This window comes from Abramis brama (genome assembly GCF_963993115.1).
Source record: "Abramis brama genome assembly, chromosome: 24".
NCBI lineage: Eukaryota > Metazoa > Chordata > Actinopteri > Cypriniformes > Leuciscidae > Abramis > Abramis brama.
The window spans coordinates 12,887,477-12,901,077 of NC_139986.1; the positions used below are offsets into that span (position 1 = coordinate 12,887,477).

The 13,601-nt window shown below is 38.0% G+C and overlaps 2 protein-coding genes across 3 annotated transcripts in view; both read right to left on the bottom strand.

Annotated features, from left to right (window-relative positions):
- kiaa1217 (KIAA1217 ortholog) overlaps positions 1-8,615 on the bottom strand; it is a 126,481-nt gene extending 117,866 nt beyond the window's left edge. The window contains exon 1 of one of the 2 annotated variants that reach the window (XM_084102772.1): positions 8,409-8,615. In XM_084102772.1, coding sequence (XP_083958898.1) covers positions 8,409-8,481 — 73 coding nt within the window. In that variant the 5' untranslated portion in view covers positions 8,482-8,615. The remainder of the gene's footprint in view (positions 1-8,408) is intronic. The other variant, XM_084102771.1, reaches the window with a different exon arrangement.
- Positions 8,616-10,797: 2,182 nt separating this feature from the next.
- otud1 (OTU deubiquitinase 1) lies at positions 10,798-13,063 on the bottom strand. The gene has a single exon (XM_084102531.1). It carries the CDS (start codon positions 12,609-12,611, stop codon positions 11,307-11,309), a length of 1,305 nt encoding a protein of 434 aa, XP_083958657.1. The 5' UTR covers positions 12,612-13,063; the 3' UTR covers positions 10,798-11,306.
- Positions 13,064-13,601: the final 538 nt, after the last annotated feature.

Consider the following 13,601-nt stretch of genomic DNA (forward strand, 5'->3'; position numbering starts at 1 on the left):
TGCCACGCAAGAACAGAACTCTTTCGGGAGCTGAAACGTTCCGCGTAACACGAGAGTGAACCTCATTGGTTCTTGCTGAAGCTCAAACGTCCTGCTTAACACGAGAATGAACCTCATTGGTTCTTGCTGAAGCTCAAACGTCCTGCTTAACACGAGAATGAACCTCATTGGTTCTTGAGGAAGCTCAAACGTCCTGCATAACACGAGAGTGAACCTCACTGGTTCTTGAGGAAGCTCAAGCGTCCTGCGTAACACGAGAATGAACCTCATTGGTTCTTGCTGAAGCTCAAACGTGCTGCGTAACACGAGAATGAACCTCATTGATTCTCGCACGTCAAGCGAACATGCTTGAGCTTCTGTTTACAATATCTGATGTGTGCATTGATGAAAGTTTATATGTGAATAAAAGCATAAATTCAATCTGTTCATCATATAAAGCAATCGTGTCTCTTCAGAACATTTTGGACTAAACCACTCGATTCATATGGATTCGTTTTACGATCTCTTTATGGACTTTTTAAAGAGTCAAAGTTTCAGTTTCAGTCTATGGAAGTAAAAGATGTTAATTTGTGTTCTGAATGAACAGTTCGCCAAAAATAAAACTTCTGTTATTTGTTCCAAACATAAAAGACTTTCTTTTTTCTGTGGAACACAAAACAAATTATATTTTGAAGAATGTTCATGCTGCTATTTTTCATACAATGAAAACATATAGAAACCAGGGGCTAAAGGATAAAAAAGCACCTTAAGTGTTCTGCATATGGCTCATGCACTTCTGCTATGTTCAATTGCACATGTGTAAAACAGTTATTGTTAACTAAAACTACTTTAACTATTAAAAAACTAGCTATTTAACTATTAAAATATGTCATGGTAATAGTTTGATTTTCATGAACTTTTAGTTAGTTTCTTTTCAGTTTCCTGTTTCCTTTGTTGAAGTTTCCCGCCACTTTTACCATCATCACAGCTGTTCATAATTGAGTTCATTATCTTGTGTATACGAGATAATGAACTCAAGTTACTCTTGGGTTTCTGTTGGTTGTCCGGTATTGTCTTGCACTCTGTCTCGTATTGTTTGCTCTTGTTAAATAAACCTTGTTGTTATTTTGAACCTCTTAATCTGCCTTCCTCATCATCATTTGACTTGATTCGTGAACTTTTATAACTATAACTATTAAACTTTACTATTAAACAACTTTACTGTTAACTATTAATTAAATAAAATACAAATATTAAATAAAAAATGTTGCATTGGCAACTAATTGAAATAAAATAAGGTGAAGCTGGAGTATTTAAATTACTTAAAGTGAAATAAACATAAATTAAAGCTTAGAAATATTTTTTTAAAGTAATCAAAATTACAAATGCATATAACAAAATTACTAAAACTAAAATTAACATATTAATATGAATTATATAAATATTTAATAATAATAGTATACAAATCATACAAAAACTCCAGCACAAAAGAGATTTTTTAATTTAAAAAAAGAGCAGCATGAACATTCTTCTAAATATCTCATTCTGTGTTCCACAGGAGAAAGAATGTCATGCGGAGATGAGTAAATGACACTCAAATTTTCATTTTGGGGTAACTATATACCTTTAGATGTATTAAACTTTTCTTCCATTTTCTTCTCTCTTTTTCTATATCTTCCCAATTACCCAGCTCCTCACATCTGTCCTCCCATTCCCTCCATCTCATTAAAACCAACATGATATACAGGGACGATCTCAGCGACTTATCAAAGAAAAAACACACTTTATAAAATATTGCCACTTAGAGGCCAAGAGGCCTGAAAAAAAACCCTGCTATGAACAAACATTCATGGAAAACAAGCAGCAAGAAAACCTGACAAATGTGAATACCAGTAAGGATTTTTGTAGATGTTATTTTGGTGATCCGGTTTCTTGTGACAGTCGGAGGTCATGTGTGAAAGGTGAAAGGTTAGATTTGGTCTGCGGGCTGGTTTATCCCCTGCTAGGTGGTGATATTGACATAACAAGTGTCTGGATTCTCAAAGAGAACATAGTGTCCTCCACACACACTCACTGGAGGCTTATCTCCATGAATAAGTGGATAATGTTGGTGCCCATGCTGTGAAAGTGTTTCTAACACGGCATGATCCCACACTGTAGAGCCAATCAGACACCACTCTCAGACTGGTTTATCACCTCTAACACACTGTAGGCTATACAAACAAATATTCCACTTACATTTTATTTTTGGCCCTGTTCTACTACTTTGCCAATCAATGTCTTTATCAGTCATTGTTTATTTGTTTTCAGAAGGTTTACTTAAGTACATTTTTTCAAGTATAGAAACATGTCTTTCCTCATTATTTTGAACTTAAATCATCACTTGCTAAGAGACACGATAGCGGTGTCCAATTCGTGAACGAGCTGATTCTTTTCAATTAACCTGTCAAATCGGTTTGCAAATCGCACTGAACGATTTCTTAGTGATTTGGATCGATCCGACTGCATTTGTTCTAGAGTCAACAACTCACTGTTTCAAATGATCCGGTCAGAGCGAGTCTCCAGTCAACAATTCACAGAAATCACAAGTCTGACTCAAAATGAGCCAAGAACGGGAGATCTTCTGAGCTTGAGTGCACACATGACTGATGGCACGAAAAGTAAGTTACTAATGCCGTATTTTAGGATTTGTTATTATAAATGAAAATCATATTTAGGTCACGACTGTCAGTTGTTTGAGAACTAAATCTGCTGTAAAAGTGTGAGCTGTTAAGCCCACTGCATGTCTACATTTGACACTCAAATGTCATTGACCCAGTTATGCTTCATCTAGTCTCAGATTTTTATCCAGTTACTTCTTCTTTATTGTAGCCAATTCAACCAAAGATGAAAACATCTTTAATCAATTTTAATCAATATTTAATTAATAAACTTCTAATTAATTAAATAATAAGTATATTAAAATAACTGAAGTATATTTAGAAATGCATTTTGAAATATACAGAATATTATTAAAAAATACTATATATTTTACATATCAGTTCATTGACCTTCTGCAGTACTTTCATGAACCACCAGTTGAAAATCCCTGCTTGTAAGTATACGGGATGAGGAAAAGTGTCATCAATTTTAGGTTGCTATCTGTAATATAGCAACTTGTGCAAAGTTCCCAGTGTGGGCAAAACTAAAGTGGGGAGACTTGTTAAAAAGAATGAGGTAATCTGCTGTAGGCATCCTTTACTCTGTGATCGCTGGAGATTTGAACGCCTTCTTAAGTTTCATGGTGAACTCTATGTGATATATTAGCTGTCCTCGAATGGAGGCAGTGATAGAGAGAAGGAGGATGGGAAGGGATGGAAAAAGGGGGTGTTTAGACAGTGGGACAGCAGGTTTGGAGTTCTCTCCCTACTTCCGTTTGGAGAAACCCGATACCGTCCAGTAACTGTAGCTTTATCAGCATCTAAATATGGGTGGCATTCCACAGCATGACCCTGGGGATTCAGGTCAACAGTTGTGTATAAGTCTGGGACTCTCTAAGTTGCTGTCATGCCTACACTAATCCAACTAGAAACCCAACTTAGATGAAAATTGTATTGCTCAGATGCTGTGCTCACAGCTCATGTTGCTGTCATCTATCTATCTATCTATCTATCTATCTATCTATCTATCTATCTATCTATCTAGCTATCTATCTAGCTATCTATCTATCTATCTATCTAGCTATCTATCTAGCTATCTATCTATCTATATAGCTTCTGTTTATGTTTGCTGATCAATGTTTATATGTGAATAAAAGCCTAAAATAAATCTCTTCATCATATAAAGCAATCGATTCTCTTCAGGAAATGTAGGACTAAACTGCTCAATTCATATGGATTAGTTTTACGATCTCTTTATGAACTTTTTGAAGCACCCAAAGTGTCAGTTGCATAGGCTGTCTATGCAGGGACAGAAAGCTCTCAGATTTCTTCAAAAAAATCTTCATTTGTGTTCCGAAGATGAACGAAATTTGAACGAAATTCCCATTTACTTCCCATTAAAGTTTTTCTGCCTGTGCTATTCTACAGTTCTGAATGTTGTTGTCTCCCTGTAGCTATGTCTGTTCCTTTTTCTGCCTTTCGTCTCTCTCTCAATCCCTCCTCTGTCCTAATCAGCACTTGTGTTTGACATGCATTGACTATAGAGAACGCACATACACACTTGCATGTGCTGAGCTAATGCCACTCAGAGGGATTTGTCAGGTCTGGCAGTTCTCCACTGTGTCGACTCTCACGTGGTGTGTCAACTGCCCTGTAACCATGGAGATTCAGCATTTTCTGCCCTGTCATCCAGGGATGTGTGTCTGTACCTGAGCTTGCATTTCTCCCTTTCACACACACACATATACATGCAGACATGCATTCCTCTAGGGCCTCTCTCTCTCTCTGTGTATTGGGTTTAACTGATGAGCCAGAAAATTAAACCCAGTCCTCAAGTATTTCGAGTCCAGAGTCACTTCAAAGCCTCGCTGAGGAGAGCATCATATGGCCATGCGTGACATCTGCATCCAATTAGAGATTTACATGAACAGGATTCTCAAACCCTTTGGCGTATCTGTCATGACCAATCAGCCAATCACAAACCACCACCTTAAAATAGATTTAGAAGCCATTTGGATAAGTCAAAAGCATGTTGGACTCTCTTTGATGAGTTGATTGACGTCAACTGTCTTTGATTTCTTATTAATAGTGCTTTTCTAGCTTATTTTATGAATGCATTTTCTTTAGACTCCATGGATTTTAAAGACCCCCTGTGGTGAAAATCAAGTTTTTAATGTTTTTTATATGTCTGTGTGCTGTTTTTAATATTCCTTATTATACTTGTGAGCGGCACATATGAGGTGTTTCTGGGTGTTTCTCCCTCATATCTGCTTCGAGGTCTTGATTGTGGCATTTATTTGAGGTTTAGAATCCATTATTCCTGTAATTCTTTTGTCTTTTATGAATTTAATAAAGAACTCTCATGTCTCGTATTCTGTCCAAACACACCGCGTCATCTACGTCAGGTGACCTGCAAATGTGCAAAAACTGTTTCCACTGCAGTTTTGCGATAAATGCGAGTTTTTGCAAAATTGACGTGTTTCCATTGGGCGTATTTTCAATTCGCAATTTCAATTTGCGCAATTTGAAGGGTAATGGATACGCGGCTAGAGACATATATGTTGAGCGTGTGAAAGCAATGGCCAATCAGAGGTGTTTAAGAATCTGTTCACCTGCGCTCAAAATGCAAGAGGGACATGCTGGTATCGTCACATTTTTTTAATTTCAGTACCAACTTGGTACTGAAGTCGGAACTTTTGACAGCACTACTTCTGAATCAATTTCTGGTTCAAATACATATGGCTAAATTGAACCAATATGTACAATTGCTATTGTGTAGCGTTTACAGTTGAGTGAGTGAATCAGGTAGTCCGAGCTGGTGCGATTGAGTGGAGGCGGGGACTAAAAGTAGCAAGGGTATAGAGTTATATTCAAGCTATTTCAAGGCATGAATAAGTCATTTTCACAGGAAAAAACTTTTAAATATGTCATTTTGATTATCAAAGATAGGTTTTAAGGGATAAAAGACTTAGCAAAATGCTATATTACTGGAATAACTTGAATAAATCTAACATATAAGGTTTACTCTTTATTTCACACTCTCTCATTGATTGAACGGAGCGAGACCAAGGACAGTTTCTTTGCTAGACATCCCAGCCCATTTTCATACAGCTAAATCTTCAAAATTTTCCAGATTAAGCAATGCTCTCTGAGTCTGCATATCCAGCCATGACAAGTACAAACCTGAAGTAAGACACAATGCTGTAAAACTTCATATCACATTTTTCTAATACATAACTACACTTCAAAGTTATAAGCATTGGCTTTACTGAACCAAACATGGTACTTCTAGAAGGCTCAGATAGTTATTTTTGCTATTTGAGAACAAAAAGGTTATATAAAAGAAAAGGTTTGTCCCATTTTGCATACAAGACAAATGTAAACTACAAGTACTTGGATGATGTACTTGTTTAACTGAAGTGTGCAACAGATTTCTTTCAGTAGCAACTGAAAAATAAAATAATCTAGGGCAGGGAACATGGTTTTATCCACTGGTTGTTGACTGGATGGAAGCAGATCTGAATGCAAGCTGGAGGTCCATTGTAAGAAAGGGGCAGGATTTAAGTGGACTTAAATGATTGGAGAAATCTGTTTCACCGCAAGAAATTGAGTTATGACATTTTGATTAAAAAATTGCAAGGTCAAAATAAAGTTAAAAATAAGGAAAGGGGTTAGGAGGTCCAAAAAAAAATTCAAGTAGTGGACATGGCGAATACTGAAACATGGGTTGAGTTAGAAGTTTAGCGTCACCGTCAAGTTTAGCGTCACCACACATTGTGTGTTTTTTGTTGGAATAATAATTGGAATGAAGGTAGGAAGGCCATAGTAGTGCAGGTTAGCAACCATGCTAAAGCTAGCGGCAACACCATAACTTTCCCTTGAACATGCCTAATTTTTTTTAGCTACATTAGCATTTAGCAATGTTAGCATTCCATTTATGACAATAATAACATTTTAATTTTCATTCGAGATGGACAGTGTTTAATTTAAGACACAACTTAAATCTAAAGTTCACTTCAGCGTCTAAAAGGCTCAAAACCTTCAATTACCCACTTCATTCACTTCAGTGGCACTGCAGCCCTGAGAAACACTTCCTGTCCTTAAGATTGTGTATCAGTGGAAGGGATCCAAACAGTGAAACCTTACGACACTCTGGATTTCACCAAGTGGAGCGTGCAGACCTTCAGTAGTCTTGAATAGTCTGTTACTTCTCAGCTGGGTGGTGGGGGGATTTTTTTCTCTGGTTTGCACCCAGAGAGAAAGTGAAAGCGAGAGAATGAGCAAGAATTTTTTAATATTGCAGCTCTCTGGCTGTTATATTGCTCTTTTCTTATATAACTCTTCTGTCGTCACTTCTGATAGTCCAGAAGGCACTCAAATGTAGAGTAAAGGACTCACCAAAGCCATTCGAAGTCATTTCACATGTTCTGATTAAAATAGCCATGAAGCAAATAACAGACAGAGCACAATGAAAGAGTTTCTCCAGGTCACTATTGGATAGTTTGAGTTAATGCAGTGCACTCAATTCCTGACATTTTTGCACACAAGATCAAAAATACAATGACTAAATCAATATCCAGTAACCTAAAATGCATGTTTCTCTCTAAGAGGATTCCTAAAGGAATGTACTCATCCTTCATATCATAATTTAGAACCAATTTAATATGATCAAACAGTTATCAGCTAAAAACTAAATATGTTCCAAATGGATGAAATTAAGTTCTATGAAATGAACCATATAAATTGGGTAAACTTAAGTTTAAGTTTAAGTTGATTATTTGAGGATCCTTTGGGATTGGTTCCAAGTTATGAAAGGAATCCCATTTGTTTGACTAGTATACTTTAGTCATGACATTTAACCAAGAATAGCATTTTTATGCATACATGGCAAGGTTGTTTTCTCCCAGCTATAATGTCAAATGTCTTGCATTGGAGCAGAAATTAACAGCAGAAAATGTAGCAACACAAGCGAGAATGACTAAAATGTTCACTCAGGGTTTTAAAGGTTATGAGACTATGATGAGATATGAAACAGCTGTTTTTGTTCAAGTTTTCTGATAAGCTTCATTCAGCAGAAAGTCACTGCTTTCGGTGGAAGCGTATAGGCTACATCAGCAAAGATCAAAATCAGTAGGGAAGAGTGGGGTAAGATGTGTCAGTGGGTAAGTTGTGTTGCCCCCTTAAGCAAACTATAACTAAAAAGTAAATAAATCATATATATTTTTTTAATAATAAGGCGTTTCCCCTGAAACTTTTAGCTGTGGGGTAGTGCCAGCTTAGTGAACTCTGCCTCCAAATACAGGAAGTTCAAATACAAAGTCTTTAAAATTGTCACTACATTTAAATATTCTGAATATTAATGGTTATCCTGTATGAATTAATGAATATGAAAAATATTTTTATATTTTATTGTACATCATTTAGCCTACATATTCCCCAGGGTTTCACCTTGACATGCGAAGGGCAAAATGTGCCACTTGACCTCTTTTTAAAATAATTCAGAATTGTATTGTCCTTAATATTTTTCATTTCATAGCAGCATTCTAGTTTGCCTCGAGGCTAACCTTAAATAAAAAGTGACACAGCTTAACCAACTCTTCTCTAACTTCAAACTCCGAGGCTGTGCGTCAAAACCAGAGTGTGCTGCCTACCTAGGCTGCCTTTTTGGGCATATATTAGTATTTGTGGGTGAGCACGGCGTCTACGTTGCCCACCAAAAATACTAGGTAGGCTGCACACTCGGTTTTGAGGCATATATAGCCGGAGGAAACAGAAACTCCGAAATCTTACTGCTAATTTTCGGGCTTCCTTTGCGCTCGCCGGTAGAAGGAAGATCCGCGAACTGAACCCGGTGTCCGGACATCTTCTGCACCTCTCCAGACTGCTCGTCCCTGGCCAAATATCCGCAAAACTTTCGCTTATTTCCCGCTTCCGTCTGTCTGAGTCTGTATATGCGCTATGAATGTATGACCAAAGGACACAAACTCCTTCATGAGAGAGGAAAGACTCCGAGGGAGGGTGAGAGAGAAAGCGAGGGGGTTTTCAGCCCAAAAAGTAAATAAATAAATAAATAAATAAGGAACTTAAAGTCCACATGACTGCAGAATTACGTCATTTCAATTTAAAGCAGATTGTTTAGTTAGAGATATTTTGCTGGGAAATCTTATTTTTATGCATATTTTCCTACTTATTTAAAATATGTCTTCATCAACATAATCAATAAGCTATATGATAATCTTATATTATATAAGAAATAACCATTGAAGTTTAATTGACAAAATGCCATAGTGCTTGACCTTGTCCAGTATGGATGCAGAATGCACAAAATGACCATTTGCTTAGTTCGTTAAGCTTTATTAGAGCCCTAATTGACATAAAAACGAGTCAGTGGTTTGATTAGTTGGGCTGATTGACAACTTCAGACTATCATGAAAACACGCTCCATCTCACACATACACAGTGTCATGTGTCATAGCCTCGAGGTTTATTCGTATGTCCTGTCGCATGATCCAAAAGATGCACTATGGGCTGCATAAAAAGCTGCATGATTTCTGAGGCATTGTATTTTTTCGTACAGCGCTTGGCGTTCGGACTTATACTGTCATCTAGTGGCTGACACGGGAACTACCACAACATCTCTTGACAGAAAGAGCTCATTTCGAATGCCAAATAGTCAATCTGAAAGGACGGGGAGGATGTGATTCTTTCATGTAAAGGGTAAAAGTTGTACTCGCACCTTATAAGTGCGGTACTTTTATTTATTTATTTGCTTGTTATATTTAAATCGGCTCAACAGTCTTGTGTAGAACCAGGGTTATAATAGTTAACTAAAACTAAAACCATAAAAAAATATCTTAAAATAAAACAAATGCTAACTGAAATAAAATATAAAAAATAATAGTTTGCCCCTTTGAATCAATATATAAAGCTGCCTACTTATCATAAAATCATTCATTAAAAAGGTAGGCTATATTGTTAGAAAAGAGGTTTATTATTTCCAGATAGCCCATACCACATAATACAGGGGTCATCTCCTTCTTCTTAATAAACCTCCAGAAACAATGTAGAGAGAGAAATAAATAAATGAGGTGGGGATATTGCACTTTGCAGGACTTTTTTGGATTTACTGGCTATTTTATGTCTAAGCCACATCATTATCAATTATGAATAGTGCCTCTGTGCTTTTGTCATATATGAGTATAGCTAAGCTTTATCTGTTTGTAATACTAGATTGTGCTTTTCCGTATAGGTCTACAGCAGTAAAGTGGAGTGATCTGTCTATTCAAGGAAAGAACATCGAAGACCCCCATCTACCCCTTCGAGGAGCCACTTTAAATAGAGATAACCACACTGAGGTCAGTCTTCAGAGTAGTCTATGAGAACATACGCTCACAAGACTGACATGAGATCACGCTATCCTCTCATCCCACGTTTGTAGCATTTTATTTCACAATCTGGGTGATGTGTCTTTAAAGGTCAACATTTATGTAAAGCCATGTTCTGGGAAGAAAGAACATTTCCTTTAGACTTTTACAGATGTTATATGCTTGTGTGTCCAAGTTTTCAGTCTTTTAGATATGTGATCATTCTCATGCAAGGGACCCCATCCTAAAATGTAAAAGGCAGCTATAAATGTTTTATGTTTAAAGGCCCAATTTACACTGTGAAAAATATTATAAATATGTAAAAAATATTTGGAAAAATTATATTCACTTAGTACTGCACTGTGTATTATTTTAACTTTTATAATTCATTTTATATTATTTTTTGTTTATTGATATATTTTTTTATCTAATATTTGTTAATTTTTAAGTTGTATTTTAATCTATTTTTATTTACTTTAATATTTTTATTATTTATTTTAATCTATTTTATTTTGAACTCATTTATTTATTTTTACATTTCTTTACACTGTTTTTATCTAAATATTTTCCTGTACCCCCTAACTGGGATACAACTGGGTGTTTATATCATTTTGATGTTGTTTGAGGTTAATAGTTCACAAAAAAAAAAAATATATATATATATATATATATATATATATATATATATATATATATATATATATATACATACATATATATTTTTGTCTTCCACAGAAGAATTATTGTCATGTTTGAATAACATAAGGGAGAGAAAATTATGACACAACAATGATACAAATAAACACGTTTTGAAATTGATTCAAAAGAATTTATTCAAAAATACATATTTGTAAAATAGATTTCAGGCACTTGAACATGAGAGAATCAACAGTTTAGTGTATAACACAGCAGTGCAGGTAATGGACTAGGGGAATAAATATACACACGCATAAACATTGACAAGAACTGCTGGAAATGTTTGTATAAGTGCGACATATTCCATTCAGGTGGATGAAAAGTTCTGCATAACAGATTACAAAACAATCAACAGAAAAGTATATATACAAGACTAAAAATTCTGTAGACAAACATGCAATCAAGGCTAAGAAACATTCACTCAGACCCAAAAAGTCCTTATTTTACATTTCGCACCACAAATCATCTTGTGCACAGCACTTCAACACATTTATGGAAAAATGAAGACACAAAGATAGAAATGTAATAAATTAAGGCAATATTTAATCACGCGAGGAATCAAAGTGCAATCCATTTGGAAACATCAGAATGAGTTACAGTATCCCCAGGTACATCCTCTGATTGAGTTTCAGTGCAGACCGTTCTGCTCAATGTACATTTTGGAAAGGGACGCCGCCATGGACTTGGCCAACTCCTCGTCCCTCTTGCGCTGCACCTGTGTGTGACGGCACCAGTCGTCATACTCCGGGTTGGGCTGACAACTGTCCAGCAGCACATCATAATGACCGTTACTAAGCCAGCTCAACCATATGGCCGGTTTAGACAAGTCATCTTCGCCCAGGTAGTGCACCATGGTTGATACCGTCGGGCTTTCCACACTACCCCCAGTGGTCAAGTAGATATTCACATTCAGCATCTGACTCATGGCCAACAGCTCTGGATAGCCGGCCCATGCACCGTCCTGGGACGCGTTGATCAGAAACTCCCCGACGTCTCCTTCGATGATGGGGTTGAACTCCTCCAGGTGGTCGGCGATGTGGTGCATGGTTTGCTCTCTCAGCTCCTTGTGCCTTGACTGGTCCCCATAAGCCGCCTTGGAAATGGCCCGGTACAGGCAGTTCCCATCTGGGATGATGTGAAAGCGGTATTTCTGCCTGTCCTGGAGGTATTTGTTTTGTTTCTCCACTTCGGCCAAGTAACGGGTAACCTTGCTGTCGACGTCACTTTTGTTGGGTGTCACTGTGGGCTCCTGAAGGATGCGCAGCTCAAAGACCGGATTGTCATCTTCGATGCTTTCCTGCCTTTGGGGGTCTTTGAGAGCTTCTGATGAATCAGATGAGGGTCTTTGCACAGTTTCAACAGTTCTGGAGGGCGTGGCATCGCTTAGTAAACATGGCTCGCGTCTTCTCTCACAAACTCTGTAGCTGTCATTATCAAAAAACCTATCGTAGAGAATTGATTTTTTCTCACTCATCTCATCGTTGTCATCCTCAAAAACGCCTCTTCTGGGATCTAAGTCCAAGACGGAATCAGAGTGGTGATGATTATCTCCGTTAACTGCGTAGGAAACCCGTTTGTAGTGCGTCTCCAGAGGTCTATGGTTTGTGCGCGGCTCCTTCACGATGTGAATAGGCACAGATCTCTCCACACCATCCGGTCGCGTGATGATAATCTCCGCGGTGGAAGTGTAGAAAACCGGCCTCATCGAGGTGGCCTCATAACATGAAAAAGCAGGCATGTTCGCTTCAGTCTGTTCCCCTCCAGACAAATAGCCCGTGTGAGCTATTGTGGCGCTTCCGTTAACGGCGTTTCTGACCACCTCCAAAGAGCCCGAACTTGGCGTTGTTGCGTTATTGCCGACACTGGTGAGAGTTACGGAAACTTTCCGAGAGGAGCCGGGGTAGTGTGTTAACGCGCTGCTGTACAAGTGCATTTTCAACGTCCTCCCTTTATACAATGCGCCTTAAGGCCTCGTTGTTACCGAATGATGACAACACGGTCCAAAAATAATCTCTGTCATCAATAGCAGCGAATGTGTAGGGCGCGTTTCCATGGATCCTCGTTCCCCTCTGCTACAAAGTTGTCTTGCGTCAGCCCCAAAGCAACCCTAATTTTAGCGCGAGCACTGGTAACCGGACCCCGGGTCTCTGACACTCCGCCCGGGCCGAGGAGACGACCTGCACCCCGCGGGAATGCGAAAGATGTGATGTGTCACTGGGACTCTCGGCGTTTCTCTCGCTTCTGTCCGTGTTTACGCTAGCGCGCGTCAGGGCGGCGTCGCCAGATTGGAATGCGTGCAGTTTGCCAAGAGGCCGCGGGTTCCCAAACAGCTCAGAGGACCACACTGCCTCTCAACAGCGAGGAAGTCCCGCCTCACACTAAACTTCATTGGTCCTACTTAATCAAGAAGAGTTGGCTATAAATCACCTTAAGCATATTACAGACTTTTCTTGGAAATGCGGTCAGGTCGATACGGCATCAACCCAAAGCTTCAATCCAATAAGTTTTTTCCCCATAAAAGTAATGCAGATAATTTGCTCGTTGTAGCTTTCATCTTTCGTTTTCCCTTATATGGTTTTAAACTCCCATTTGACACGCAGTTTCAGATTTGTGAACATTTTGTTCACACAACTAATTCCCTAATCACATAGTTCCTGAATATTATGACTCATGACCTCATCCCTCATGACATCATATTCTGCAAAGAGAGACTCAAAGCCCTTTTACTGCACCTGTTCTGTGGGTTAGTCATATCTATCTATCTATCTATCTATCTATCTATCTATCTATCTATCTATCTATCTATCTATCTATCTATCTATCTATCTATCTACCTATCTATAGGTGAATAGTATACTGAGAAAGTGAAGTCACTGAACGGATCATGGTTAAATTTACGGTAAGTTAAAACGACACAAGTTTT

Excerpts from the sequence above, each read along its gene's own strand:
- otud1 (XM_084102531.1), bottom strand. The coding sequence starts at position 12,611 with ATGCACTTGTACAGCAGCGCGTTAACACACTACCCCGGCTCCTCTCGG.